The 14,517-nt window shown below is 39.3% G+C and overlaps 1 protein-coding gene across 2 annotated transcripts in view; it reads right to left on the bottom strand.

The window, feature by feature from the left end:
* Positions 1-3,168: 3,168 nt before the first annotated feature.
* The window catches only part of UMPS (uridine monophosphate synthetase), a 32,044-nt gene continuing 20,695 nt past the window's right edge, over positions 3,169-14,517 (bottom strand). For both annotated transcript variants that reach the window (XM_039253049.1, XM_039253050.1), the window contains exon 6: positions 3,169-3,536. In XM_039253049.1, the coding sequence (XP_039108980.1) occupies positions 3,367-3,536 (170 nt within the window). In that variant the 3' untranslated portion in view covers positions 3,169-3,366. The remainder of the gene's footprint in view (positions 3,537-14,517) is intronic.

Genomic DNA, 14,517 nt, shown 5'->3' with positions numbered 1-14,517 from the left:
TATTTCTAGGAGAGAGAGAGACAGCGTGAGCAGGGGAGGGTCAGAGAGAGAGGGAGTCACAGACTGAAACAGGCTCCAGGCTCTGAGCTGACAGTCAGCACAGAGCCCGACGCGGGGCCCGAACCCACGAACCGCGAGATCATGACCTAAGCTAAAGTCGGACACCCAACAGACTAAGCCACCCAGGCGCCCCTAGTGGGCACTTTTAACCTGCACACTCAAGTACTTTTTCTAACTAGAGATGTCCGTTATTTTTAAAACGATTTCCTCTCCTCCCAGAATGTCTTTTATTCCTGCATCTGTCCTCAAAGGCTCTCATTTACTCCCTATTTCCCTTCGTTTCCTTGTTCTGAATTTTGATGGTTTCTTCCACTCGCTCTCTCAGCCCATGAATGTAGTTCTCGATATTATCATACCATCTTTAAATTTTTCCATCCCACTTTCAAATTCAAAGCTAAAATTATATAAGTTCTCCCAAAACCCGTGTCTCGTTTTTGGTATTTTGGTCCCTGAAGTGTGGTGTTTCCTGCGGCAGCTCAGTCTCACCACGGGCTTTGTGTTTGTGAACATTCAGAAACCGTTTGCTGGGCCCCATCCCAGGCACAGAGGTACTGCAATGAACCCAAGACTGACTGAATCCCGCTCTCTCGGAGCTATGATGGGTGGTTTTCTTTGCTTTCCTCCCCTGATTGCTGGATTTCCTCAGGCACTTTGTTTTGTCTACTCTCACCTCTGTACACCTTGGGAGGTGGGACAGATGCTCCTAGAGCAGCAAACTGCGGCTGGTAGGAGGCCTGCAGATTTCTAAGGGCCAGCATTACAGTAACTGGGATAGTCTCTGTCAGAAACCCGTTCCTCCTGAGCAAGGAAAACTCCGTTGACCCTCTGGGGCGCGCACGCACGCACGCACGCACGCACACTCACGCCACTCTTCCACAAGTCCTAAGCCTCCCCACCACTTTTGTTCCTTCTACCTTAATGGAGACAATAGCTGGCACCTGCGCTCTTCTTTGGAGGTCTTGGCAGAGCCTGTAGTCCTGCTTCTAGGCCTTACCTGAATGAACCCAGCAGCCATTTTGTTCAGTAGAGATGGGTGAATGGGAGTTGAGAGGAAATAACATTAAAGGTGCCTTCAAGCTGGCCACCTTCACCTTCCAGTGCCTTCTGTCAGTCCCCAGGGGCTATGTTAGGGAGCTCTTCCTAGAGAGAACTGGAGTCAATTAAGGTTGAGCTGGGACGGAGACTCCTAGCCTGTTAGCCATAGGCGGCAGTGACTAGATCTCAGGACCATCCTGGGTCTCCACTCCTGTAGCTGTACGCTACGGGAGCCAGACCAGACTTCTTAGGTGCCTCCAGCACTACAAACCAACTGGCTTATGCCTTACTAAATGTCTACAATACCAGAAGAGGCCAGGGGATAGTTCTCCACTTCATTAGTCTTACACATGTTCTGGGTGCCCTGTGAAGACACTTCCCACTTTTCTTACCAGGACAGGCTATAACGGTCAGCGCTTATGCTCCATAAATATGCCTTGACTGAAAGGGCTACATGATCTAATGTCTCCAAAATACTTCCCAGCTGAAAAGTACCCTCCTAGTCCCTGAGACAGCCAAGTTATTTATCTAAATCAGTTTGCGTCCCAAAGTTTTGAGTCCAGGTGGGGTTTTTGCTTAAAGTCCCAGAAAAGCATTCGGCTTATTCTCAAACATCAGAATCACAGGAAGCTCTTGTTAGAAACACCTTACCCCAAATCTGAGGCAGAATCTCTGGTGGGGCCCAGAATTCTGCATTAAAATTTTTTCTTAAATGTTTTATTTCTGAGAGAGCGAGCGAGCGAGCGAGAGCGAGCATGAGCAGGGGAGGGTCAGAGAGGAAGACACAGAATCTGTAACAGCCTCCAGGCTCTGAGCTGTCAGCACAGAGACCGACACGGGGCTCGAACCCACAAACCGTGAGATCATGACCTGAGCAAAGTTGGACGCTTAACCGACTGAGCCACCCAGGCGCTCCCAGAATTCTGCATTTTAAATGCATGGTCAGGGCAGGGCCTCTGATTTCATTACCTAGTGGGCCCTGGATGAGCTTCCGCAGCAGAGCAGGTAGTGCGTATTTGTGGCCAGAGCTTATACCTGTGAAGGGCAGGCGTGGTGACTCAACGGGAATGGGATGCCCCAAGATGTCTCACTGTACCTGAAAAACATGTTACCAGTTTGGTAGTTCTCAGCATGCTTCTCAATGTGCTGATGGAGTAAGGACAGAGAGCCTTCAGCTGCAATGGCCACAGTGGCCCTCTACTAAACAAGGCCTTGAACATGCAGAATGAGGCCACCTGTTGCAAAATGATCACCTGATCTCATACCCTTCTGTCCTCTAAGACACTTCCTGAAAAGATGAAAGAAAATATACAGAATGGGGAAAAATCTGTCACTACTGGAAAAGAGGGATCATGTAGAAATTTAGAAGAACTTGGGGGAAAAAATAGTGTATTAGGGACCCGAGGGAGAGGGGCTGCTCAACTGGTTATGGCACATGCATGAAGGTGGGGTCTGTAAAGATGGACGTCCCTGGCCCTACCTGAGCAGAAACCCAGAAATGTTGATAACAGTGTCAGCTGTTGCTGGGCTTTCTCTATTTCTGGTGAAGGCAGACTTCCTTATCAATGGCAGTTGGGATAGTTGTGCAAACCTTCAAACGGACCCTTCGATGTCGTGACACTACTATCTTTAAATAAATGACAGAGCAGTTTGTCCACTTGTAATCCAAGTAAGGCATGAGGAGTCTGTGCCTGCCTCAGCACAGGTCCATGAGTACTGCCCATGGCTGCAAGCAAAGTCAGGTATTGGCTTCAGGGTTGTAGCTACCACCATCACCTGGCCCACTTCCTTTCTCCCTTTGGATACCTCGACTGTCCCTTTTAAATAGACAAGTAGAATAGCAAATATTATTTGGGCATCACATAAGACCCAGAATAAAGGACAATATGAAATATTGTACTGGTTTGGGCCTTTTGAGGTCTTAAAAATTTTTGTGTCACAACACTTAAAAGAATCAAAGTCGGATCTAGACATGGGGTGGGGGGGGGCAATGTTCAAATATGAAAGACCCCAACACAGGCAGGACTGTGATTGCCTAACCAATATCAGTCTCAATAAAAAAAAACCAAAAAAAACCTTGAAAATAAATTTATTATAGTAACAACGCAATGATTACTCATCATTCAGTATTTCCTAAAGACTGTGAGAAATCTAGAAGTCATTCCAACACAGAACCCACGAAAGAATCCAATCAAATGCTGATTATTTCACGCTATGCATCTCAGGAGATCATGCATCTTCAAGGTCTTCACAAACATGTATCCAAGACACTCAAATTCCAAGTCTACTCAAATAAGCTTGCCAAGCAGCTTTTCGGTACAACTCAGCTGCTTCCAGATGATTAGATGACATTATTATGCCCCGGCCTACAATGATGATATCGGATCCTCGTTTGCCAATAACTTCTTGTGGACTATTATACTGTTGGCCAAGATTATCCCCTGCAAAAACACAAAAGTCACTGTTTGTTAATAATATAATAAGGAAAAAAATTCAAGAAACTGATTAGACGACTTTTCTGAAAAAGTACCTAACCAACTTTAAATCAGTATGTGCTATTGCTTTCCATGCCCCTTCTGGACAGCAAATGAGTAGAAGCAAGTGAAGTGACTCTTTGGATAGGCGAGAGACTCCCAAGGCAGAGAACGATGCCAGGCAACTCCTCTTCAGTGTCTAATTTTAGAGCAATTATAGTTTAATAGTATTAAAAAAAACATAAATCTTCCATGTTGTCAAGAAAGGTTCATTACCAAAATAACAAACCCAATAAAAACTGACCTTGCAATCAGACATTTATACTATAGATCTCAGAATTGCTTGACACTGTTGAAAAATTCCTCAAAAACCTCTAATCTGAACACAACCAAAGTTGAGTCTTTCTGCCACCCATTGAGCCAGACTATGTACAAATCCTAATTCTTAATTTTGACTACTGCCTTTCATACTCTATCACAATCTAACTTAAATAATTTGTTGGTTTTTTTTTTTTTTCATGTTTCTTTGAGAGACAAAGAATGAGTGGGGGAGAAACATAGAGAATCTCAGCAGGCTCCACACTGTCAGTAGAAGCCACATGTTGGGCTTGATCTCATGAACTGTTGAGAAGAAATCAAGAGTTGGAGACTTAAGTGACTGAGCCTCCCAGGCACCCCAATGTTTTTTTAATTAAATATAATTACACAAAATATCCTAGGATTCAGGTGTACATGATTCAACATTTTTATACATTAGGAACTGATCCTCAAAATTAGTCATTACTATCACCATATAGTAATGACAATCTTGACTATTATCTGTACATTACACCACCATAGTTTATTTTATATCTAGAAGTCTACCTCTTAATCTCCTCTTCACCTATTTCATCCATTCCCCTTCATCTATTTCATCCATCTGTTGAGTTACTCCCTCAACTAGTAACTAACACTTTGGTTCCTGTATCTATGAGTCTGTTTCTGCTTTGTTTGATTTTTTTAAGATTCTAATGTAAGTGAAATAATCAGGTACTGGTCTTTGACTTATTTCACTTGGCATAATACCCTCAAGGTCCATTTGTCAAATAACAAGACTTCACCTTTTTTTTTTTTCCCATTATAGATATATATCACATCTTCATTCATCTACTGACAGATACTTAGGTTGCTTCCTCATCTTGACTATTGTAAATAACGCAGCAATGAACATATGGGTGCACCTCTCTCTTCAAATTGGTACTTTTTTTCTTTTAATATCCAGAACTAGAATTCTTGGATCAGATGACAGCTTTATTTTTATTTGTTTGAGAAACTAGTACTATTTTCCACCATGGCTGTACCAATTTACATTCCTACAAACACTAGTGGACTAAGGTTCCCTTTTCTCCACAACTTTATGAACACTTGCTATTTCTTGTCTTTCTCACATTAGCCATTCTGACTGGCATGAGGTATTATCTATCTCATTACGGTTTTGATTTGTACTTCCCCTGATGATTAGTGATGCTGATGTCTTTTCATGTACCTGTTGACCACCATCTACACGTCTCCTTTGGAAAAATGTCTATTCAAGTCCTTTGCCCATTTTTTAATCAAGGTTTTTTTTTTTTAATAAAATGTTTAAGTTCTTTATATATTTTGGATATTAACCTTTTATACTTACCTGATGTATTATGACTTCCAAATTCCTTCTCCTATTCAATGGGTGCATTTTCCTTTATTTGATGGTTTCCTTCACTGTCCAAAAACTTTTTAATTGGACGTAATCCCATTTTAGTTTTTGTTGCCTTTGCCTAAGAGACTGATCCAAAAAATATTGCTAAAAGAGCTTACTGCCTATGTTTTCTTCTTAGAAGTTTCTAACTTTAGGCCTCACATTCAACTTTAACACATCTTGAATTTATTTTTGTGGATGATGTAAGAAGTGGTCCAGTTTCATTCTTTTCCATGTACCTGTACAGTTTTCCCAGCACCATTTATTAAAAAGACTAAGAGGTGCCTGGGCGGCTCAGCTGGTTAAGCATCTGACTTTGGTCATAATCTTGCAGTTCACAAGTTAGAACCCTGCATCAGGCTATGTGCTGATGGCTCAGAGCTGGAGCTGGCTTCAGATTCTGTGTCCCCTTCTCTCCCCAACCCATTCCGTGCTCACACTCTCTTGCTCTCAAAAATACTTTTTAAAAATGTTTCTTTTCCCCATTGTGTAGTCTTCTTGTCTCCTTTGCCACAGATTAATTGACCACAGAATAGTGGCTTTATCTTTCTGCTCTCCATTCTATTCCATTGATCTATATGTCTGTTTTCATGCCAATACTATACTAATTCATTTACTATGGCTTTGTAATTAGAGTTTGAAATCAGGGAGCATGAGACTTCCTGCTTTGTTCCTCTTCCTCAATTCTACTTTGGCTATTTGAGGTCTTTTGTGGTTCTATACAAATTTTAGGATTTTTTGTTCTAGTTCTGTAAAAAAAAAAAATGTCTTTGGTATTTGATGGAGATGTACTGAATCTGTAGATTGCTTTGGGTAGAATGGACATTTTTTAATTCCTTAAATCCATGAGCACAGAATACTTTTCTATACATTTGTATCATCTTCAAATTCTTTCATCAATATGTTAACGGTTTTCAGAGTACATGTCTTTCACTTCCCTTGACTGAATTTATTGCTAGGTATTTTATTCCTTTGGATGCAATTGTAAACGAGTTTTTTTCTCTTTCTGATAGCTTATTAGTGCATAGAAACACAACTAATTTCTGCATGTTAGTTTTGTATCCTGCAACCCTACTGAGCTCATTTATTCTAATAGTTCTTTGGTGGACCTTCTGGATTCTCTGTAGAGACATACCTTGTTTTACCGCATTTTACTTTACTGTGCCTTGCAGATACTGCAATTTTTTCCCCCAAATTGAAGGTCTGAGGCAACCTTGTATTCAGCAAGTCTGTTGGCTTGATTTTTCCAATAGCCTGTGCTTACTTTGTATCTCTATCACATGCTGGTACCTGCCACAATATTCAAACTTTCATTATTGCTTTATTACAGTAATCTGTGATCAGTGATCTTTGATGTTACTAACGGAACTGCTGTGGGGCACAACAAACTGCCCATGGAAGATGGCGAAATTAATAAATGTGTGTTCTATCTGCTCCACCACCACCATCTCTCTCCCTCTTCTTGTGCCTCCCTATTCCCTGAGACACAGCAATATTGAAATCAGGCCAATTAACTCTACCATGGCCTCTTAGGTATTCACGTGAAAGGATGAGTTGCATGTCTCCCACTTTGAATCAAAAGCTAGAAATGACTAAGAATAGCAAGGAAGTCATGTCAGAAGTCAAGGTGGGCTGAAAACTAGTCCTCTTGCACCAAACAGCAAAGCTGGGAAGGTAAAGGAAAAATTCTTGAAGGAAATTAAAAGTGCTACTCTACTGAACATGTGAAAGATAAGGAACACCAGCTTATTGCTGATAATGGAGAAAGTTTTAGTGATCTGGATCAAAGACTGAACCAGTCCACGACACACCCTTAAGCCAAAGCCTAATCCAGGGCAAGGACCTAACTCTTAAATTCTATGAGGGATGAGAGAGGTGAGGAACCTGAAGAAGAAAAGCTGGAAGGCAGCAGAGGTTGGCTCATGAAGTTTAAGGAAAGAATCCGTCTACATTACATAAAAGTGCAAAGTGAAGCAGGAGGTGCTGATGTAGAAGCTGCAGCAAGTTATCCAGAAGATCTAGCTCAGGTAATTAATAATTAATGAGTTAATTAATGAAGATAGCTACATTAAGCAATAGATTTTCAATGTAGATGAAACAGCTTTCTTTTGGAAGAAGATGCCATTTAAGGACTTTCATAGTTAGAGAAAAGTCAATACCTGGCTTCAATGTTTCAAAGGACAGGCTGACCCTCTTTTGTTGGGTGCTGATGTAGTTTGTGATTTTAACCTGAAGCGAATGCTTATTTACCACTCTGAAAATCCCAGGGTCCTTAAGAATTATGCTAAATCTACTCTGCCTCTGCTCTATAATGGAACAACAAAGCCGGAGGACCACACATTTTTTTGCAATGCGGTTCACTGAACATTTTAAGCCCACTACTGTTAAGACCTACTGTTCAGAAAGAAAGATTCCTTTCTAAATATTACTACTTACTGACAACATACTTGATTTCCGAAGAGCTCTGCTGGCGATGTACAATGACAACAATGTTGCCATGCCTGCTAATACAATATCCATACTGAACCAAAGATTAAGTGGTAACTTCAAATTTCAAGTCTTCTTTAAGAAATATGTCTCGTAAAGCTATAGCTGCTACAGATAGTGGTTCCTTTCATAAAAGTACATTGAAAACCTTCTGGAAAGGATTCACCATTCTAGCTGCCAACAGGAACATTTGTGATTCTTGAGAAGAGGTCAAAATACCAGCATTCACAGGCTCCAACCCTCATGGAGGACTTTCAGGGCTCAAGACTCCAGGGGAGGAAGTAACTGCAGTTGTGGTGGAAACAGCAAGAGAACTAAAATCAGAAGTGGAGCCTGAAAATGTGACTGAACTGCTACAATCTCATGATAAAACTGTAACACGTGACTTGCTTCTAATGGATGAGCAAAGACATGGTTTCTGGAGACGGAAACTACTCTTGGTGAAGATGCTATGAAGGCTGTTGACAGGAGTACAAAGGATTCAGAATATTACCTCAACTTAGTTGATCAAGCAATGGCAGGGTTTGAAAGGGCTGATTCCAATTTTTTAGAGGTTAAAAATGCTATCAAACAGAACTGCATGCTCCAGAGAAATTGTTCATGAAAGAAAGAGTCCATCAACATAACACACTTCACTGCTGTCTTATTTTTAAAAATTGCCACAGCTACCCTATCCTTCAGTAACCACCATCATCACTCAGTAGCCATCAACATCGAGGCAGGACCCTCCACCAGTAAAAAGATTGCAACTTGCTGAAAGCTCAGATGATGGTTAGCATTTTTTAGCAATAAAATATTTTTAATTAAAGTATGTACTTTGTTTTAGACATAAAGCTACTGCACACTTAATACTCTACAGTACAGACACAACTTTTTTTTTTTTTAAATATTTTTATTTTTTTAAATTTATTTCCAGGAGAGAGAGAGAGAGAGAGAGAGAGAGAGACAGCGTGAGCAGAGGAGAGTCAGAGAGAGAGGGAGACACAGACTCTGAAACAGGCTCCAGGCTCTGAGCTGGCAGTCAGCACAGAGCCCGACGCGGGGCTCGAACCCATGAACCGCGAGATCATGACCTAAGCGAAATTCGGACGCTTAACCGACTAAGCCACCCAGGCGCCCCCAGACACAACTTTTATATGCACTGCAAAACTAAAAGTTTTACTTGGCTTGCTTTACTGACAACATTTACTTTATCAGCACTATTTATTCAGTGGTCTAGAACTGAAGCCACAGTATTCTTGTGTATAGTATCCTGTCATCTGCAACGACTGAGTTTTACTTTTTCAATTTAGATGATTTTTATTTTTCTTGCCTAAATGCTGTCAGTAGGACTTCCAATGCTATGATGAATATTTTTATTGAGGTGTAACTGACATATAACATTAGTTTCAGGTGTACAACACAGTGATTTGGTATTTGTATACACTGCCAACTGATCACATTGTCTAGCTGACAACTATCACCTTAATTACAAAAAAAAAAAATTTTGTGTGGTAAGAATTAAGACTGTTAGCAACTTTCCAATATGAAATACAGTATTACTAATTGCAGTCACCATGCTGTACATTACATCCCTGTGACTTATTTTATAACTGGAAGTATGTACCTTTGACACCCTTCACCCATTTTACCTACTCCATACCCCTAGCCTCTTGAAACCACTAATCTTTTTATCTATGAATTTGTTTTTTTATATTCCACATACAATTGGGATCATATGGTATTTGTCATTCTCTGACTTATTTCATTTAGCATAATGCCCTCAAGGTCCATCCATGTTGTCACAAATGGCAAAATTTCATTTTTATGTCATAACATTTCATTGTATTTATATATATTCCACGGTGTGTACACACACACGTATACATCTTTATTCATCCATTGATAGATACTTTGGTTATTTCCTTATCTTGGCTATTATAGTGCTGCAATAAGTATGGGAGTACATGGATTATTCTGAGTTAGTGTTTTGTTTTCCTTGGATTAATACCCATAAGTGGAGTTAATGAGTCAGATAGTTATTTTTAATTTTTTGAGGAACTTCCACATGGTTTTCTATGTTGGCTATACCAATTTACATCCCACCAACAGTGCACAAGGGTTCCCTTTTCTCCACAGCCTTACCTTTTTGAAAGCAGCCAATCTGACAGGTGTGACAGGACCTCTCACTATGGTTGTAATTTGCATTTCCCTGATGATTAGTGATGTTTAGCATCTTTTCATGTTGGCCATCTGTATGTCATCTTTGTAAAATGTCTTTTCAGATCTTCTGCCTACTTTTTAATCAGATTGTTATGATTTTTGGGGGGAGGGGGCTACTGATATATTTGAGTTTAGTATGTTTTGGGTATTAACCCTTTATCAGATATATATGATTAGCAAATATTTCCTCCCACTTAGTAAGCTGCTTTTTAACTTTGTTGATGGTTTCCTTTGCTGTACAGAATCTTTTTAGTTTAATATTGTTCCACTTATTTTTGCTTTTGTTGCTTTTAGTTTGGTGTCAGATTAGAAAAATCACTGCCAAGACTGATGTCAAGGAGCTTACCACCTATGTTTTCTTCTAGGAGTTTTATGCTTTCAAGCCTTACTTCAAGTCTTTATTTCATTTTGTATGAATTTCTGTGTATGCAGTAAGACAGTGACAGTTTCATTCTTTTGCATGTCCAGTTTTCTCAAGACCATTTTACTGAAGAGTCTGTCCTTTCCCCATTGTATAGTCTTAACTACTTTATCATAAATTAATTGATCATTTTTGCATGTGTTTATTTCTGGGCTCTCTTCTGTATTCTACTGATCTTTGGTCTGTTTTTATACCACTACCATACTGTTTGATTACTATAGCTTTGTAATTATAGTTTGAAATAAGGGAGGGTGATATCTCTAATTTTGTTCTTTTTTCTTTAGATTGCTTTGGCTATTTGGGGTCTTTTTTGATTCCACACAAGTATTAGGATAGTCTGTTTTATTTCAGTGAAAAACTTCACTGGAATTTTGGTAGGGAATACACTGAATCTGTTGATTATTTTGAGCAGTATGGACACTTTAACAATTTTCTTTTAATCCATGAGCACAAGTATCTTTCCATTTATTTGTGTCTTCTTCAATTCTTTCATCAATGTCTTACAGTTTTCAGTATACAGGTCTGGAACTTCTTTGGTTAAATTTATTCATAGGTATTTTTTTTAATGCCATGTGATGGTCTTAATTCCCCTTTCTGACAGTAGGATATTAAATGCATAGAAATACAACGGATTTTAATATCCTGCAACTTGACTGAATTTGTTTACTAGTTTTAACAGTTTTTTGGTGGTTTTAAGGGTTTTCTATATAATAATAATAAATAATCTACAAATTGACAGATTCACATCTTCATTTCTAATTTGGACTTTTGGTTTTTTTTCTGGACTACTTTCTGTGGCTGGGACTTCTATCTAGTGCTATGCTGAATAAAAGTGGGCATCCTAGTCTTGTTCATGATTTAAGATGACAAGCTTTTATCTTAACACAGTACAATGTTAGCCGTGGGCCTGTCATCCATGGCCTTTATTATGTTGAGGTATGTTCCCTCTCTACCCACTTTAGATTTTTATCACAGATACTGAATTTTGTCAAATGCTCTTTCCGCATGTAGCGAGATGATCGTATGATTTTTTTCCTTCATTTTGTTAATGTAGTATATCACATTGATTTTCACAAGCTGAACCATCCCTATGTCCTTAGAATTAATTCCAGCTGATCAGTGCATGATCCTTTTAAGATCTCAATGAATTGTTTGCTATTTTGTTGGGGATTTTTGCATCTATGTTCATCAAGAATATACCACCATTTAGTTTTCTGTTCTTGTGGCATTCCTGTCTGGTGTTGGTATAAGACTTATTACGTGGCCCACATGCTATCTACCCTGAAAAATGTTCCAGGTACACTTGTGAAGAATGTGTATTCTACTGCTTTTGGATGGAATGTTCTGTATATATCTATTAAGTCCTTCTCATCTAATACGTTGTTTAAAGCTGATGTTCCTTTACTGGTTTTCTGTCTGGGTGGTCTATCTACTGATGTGAGGTATTAAAATTCCCTACTATTGTATTACCACTTCTCTCTGTAGGCCTACTGGTACTTGCTTTATACATTTAGGTGCTCTTATGTTGGGGTGCAAAAAGATTTACAAATGTTACATCCTCTTGTTGGAATGACTTCTTTATCATTATGTAATGCCTTAGTCTGTCTCTTATTAGTCTTTGTTTGAAAGTCTATTTCTTTTGGTTTTCATGTGCATGGAATATCTTCCCCATCTCTTTACTTTCAGTCTACTTATGAAGTGAGCTCTTATACTGTGCTTCCACCTGAATGGATTCTCTTGTAGCCAGCATATGGATAGGTCTGGCTTTTAAAATCCATTCAGCTACTCTGTCTTTTGACTGAAGAATTTAGTCCATTTAAAGTAATGTTAAGGGGAGCCTCGGTGACTCAGTTGCTTGAGCATCCAACTCTTGATTTTGGCTCAGGTCATGACCCCAAGGTTGTGGGATACGAGACTGCGTCAGGCTCTGTGCTGAGTGTGGATTCTCTCTCCCTCTGTCCCTCTCCCCCACCTTCTAATAAATAAATACTCTTGCTCTCTTCCTTTGTAATTTGATGACTTTAAAGTGGTATGCTTGGATTTCTTTATCCTGTGCCATCTAATAAAGGATGGTGCTTTATTGTTACCTTAAGGCTTACATTTAACATTTATGTCTATTTTAAGTTAACAAATTATGTTTGACAGCATTCTAAATCTCTACATTTATGGGAGGTGCCTGGGTGGCTCAGTCAATTGAATGTGACTCTGGATTTTGGCTTGGGTAATGATCTCATGGTTTGTGAGTTCAAGCCCCACGCCAGGCTCTGCTCTGACAGTGTGGAGCCTGCCTGGGATTCTCTTTCTCTCTCTCTGCCCCTCCCCTGCTCAATGCTCTTGCTCTCAAAATAAACTTAAAAATAAATATATAAATAAATAAAGCTCTACATTTTTACTCCCCCCTAAACATTTTTACTCCCTCTCTAAATTTTTTAAAATGTTTTATTTTTTACTGAGTGAGAGAGAGACAGCGTGAGCATGGTAGGGTCAGAGAAAGAGGGAGACACAGAATCCGAAGCAGGCTCCAGGCTCTGAGCTAGATGTCAGCATAGAGCCGACGCGGGTCTCAAACCCTCGAACCATGGGATCATGACCTGAGCCAAGTCGGATGCTTAGCCAACTGAGCCACCCAGGCACCCCACTCCCCCAATAACTTACATTTTCAATATCACATTTTACATCTTCTCAACTTATTATTATAACTCTAAGAATTACAGAATATATTTTTATTACTTTGTCTTTTAACTTAAAAGGGATTAATCTAGTGGCACCTGGGTAGCTCAGTCAGTTAAGCATCCGACTCTTGATGTTGGCTCAAGTATGATCTCAAGTTTGTGAGTTTGAACCCTGCGTCAGGCTCTGTACTATGTCAGCATGGAGACCACCTGGAATTCTCTCTCCCTTTCTCTTACCCCTACCCCACTCATGCTAGCTTGCTCTCTCTCAAAATAAAGAAATAATTTTATTTAAAAAAGGGAATTAATCTACTTACATCTGTCTTTCCAGTGAGATTTATTCTTCCTTATGTTTTCCTGTTACTAATTAGCATCCTTTTGTTTCAGCTTTAAAAATTCCCTTTAATATTTCTTATAAGGCTGGTTTAGTGATGATTAACTCCTCCATTAGCTTTTGCTGTTCTGGAAAACTCTTATAAAAGAGTATAAACTTTTATACTCTAAACTTTGCTGAAGAGAGTTCTTTGTTGGAAGATTTTTTTTCTTCAAGCACTCTGAATACATCTCACCACCTCCTTCTGGCCTCAGTTTCTGCTGAAAAATCTACGGATAGTCTTATGGGGCTTCCCTTGCATACATATAAGGGGAGCTGTTTTGCTCTTGCTGCTTTTAAGAGTCTCTCCTGGTCTTTAACTTTTGATAGTTTATTTTCACTTTTTTTCTCCAAGTTTTTATTTGAATTCCAGTTAGTTAACATACAGTACAATTGACATTTTAATTATGTGTCTTGGTGTGAACTCTGGGTTCATCTTATTTGGAACTTTCTGGGTTGCCTGGATCTGGATATCTGTTTCCTTCCCTAGGTTTGGGAAGTTTTCAGTCATTACTTCTTCCAGTTAATTTTTCTGTCCCTTTTTCATTTTGGGACCCCTATAAAATGAATGTCAGTCCCCTTAATGTCATCCAATAAGCTATCTTCACTTTTTTCATTTTGCTGCTCTGACTGGGGAAGTTCTCCTACCTTGTCAAGTTCAGTTCACTTGTATATTTTTCAGTTCAGTTATTGTTATTCCTCAGCTCTTTGACTTCTATTTAGTATTAGATTTTTTTTTGTTGAAATTCTGTGTTCATTCTTCTGAGTTTGGTGGGCATCTTTATGACTATTACTTTGAACTCTATATCAGGTATTTCATTAGTTTTTTTCCTGAGGTTGTGTCTTATTCTTACATTTGGAACATAACCCTTTGTTCATTTTGCTTGTTGATTCTGTTAGTTTCTGTGCATTAGATGAAATAACTCCCAGTCTTGAATAAATGGCCTTGTATAGGAGATCAACTTTGTCATTCAAACCTACCCTAGCTCTTAGCGGTCTCACAAACCTCTGTGATTGTTTAGGCAGTCTATTATATTCTTAATGCTTCCCAGCAGTTGGAGATATGCCAAGACTTGTCA

Source organism: Hyaena hyaena, unplaced genomic scaffold (genome assembly GCF_003009895.1).
Source record: "Hyaena hyaena isolate Hyena2069 unplaced genomic scaffold, ASM300989v1 scaffold_434, whole genome shotgun sequence".
Taxonomy (NCBI): Eukaryota; Metazoa; Chordata; class Mammalia; order Carnivora; family Hyaenidae; genus Hyaena; species Hyaena hyaena.
The sequence above is the reverse complement of the archived record's forward strand: the minus strand, read 5'-3'. Positions and strand labels throughout refer to the sequence as shown.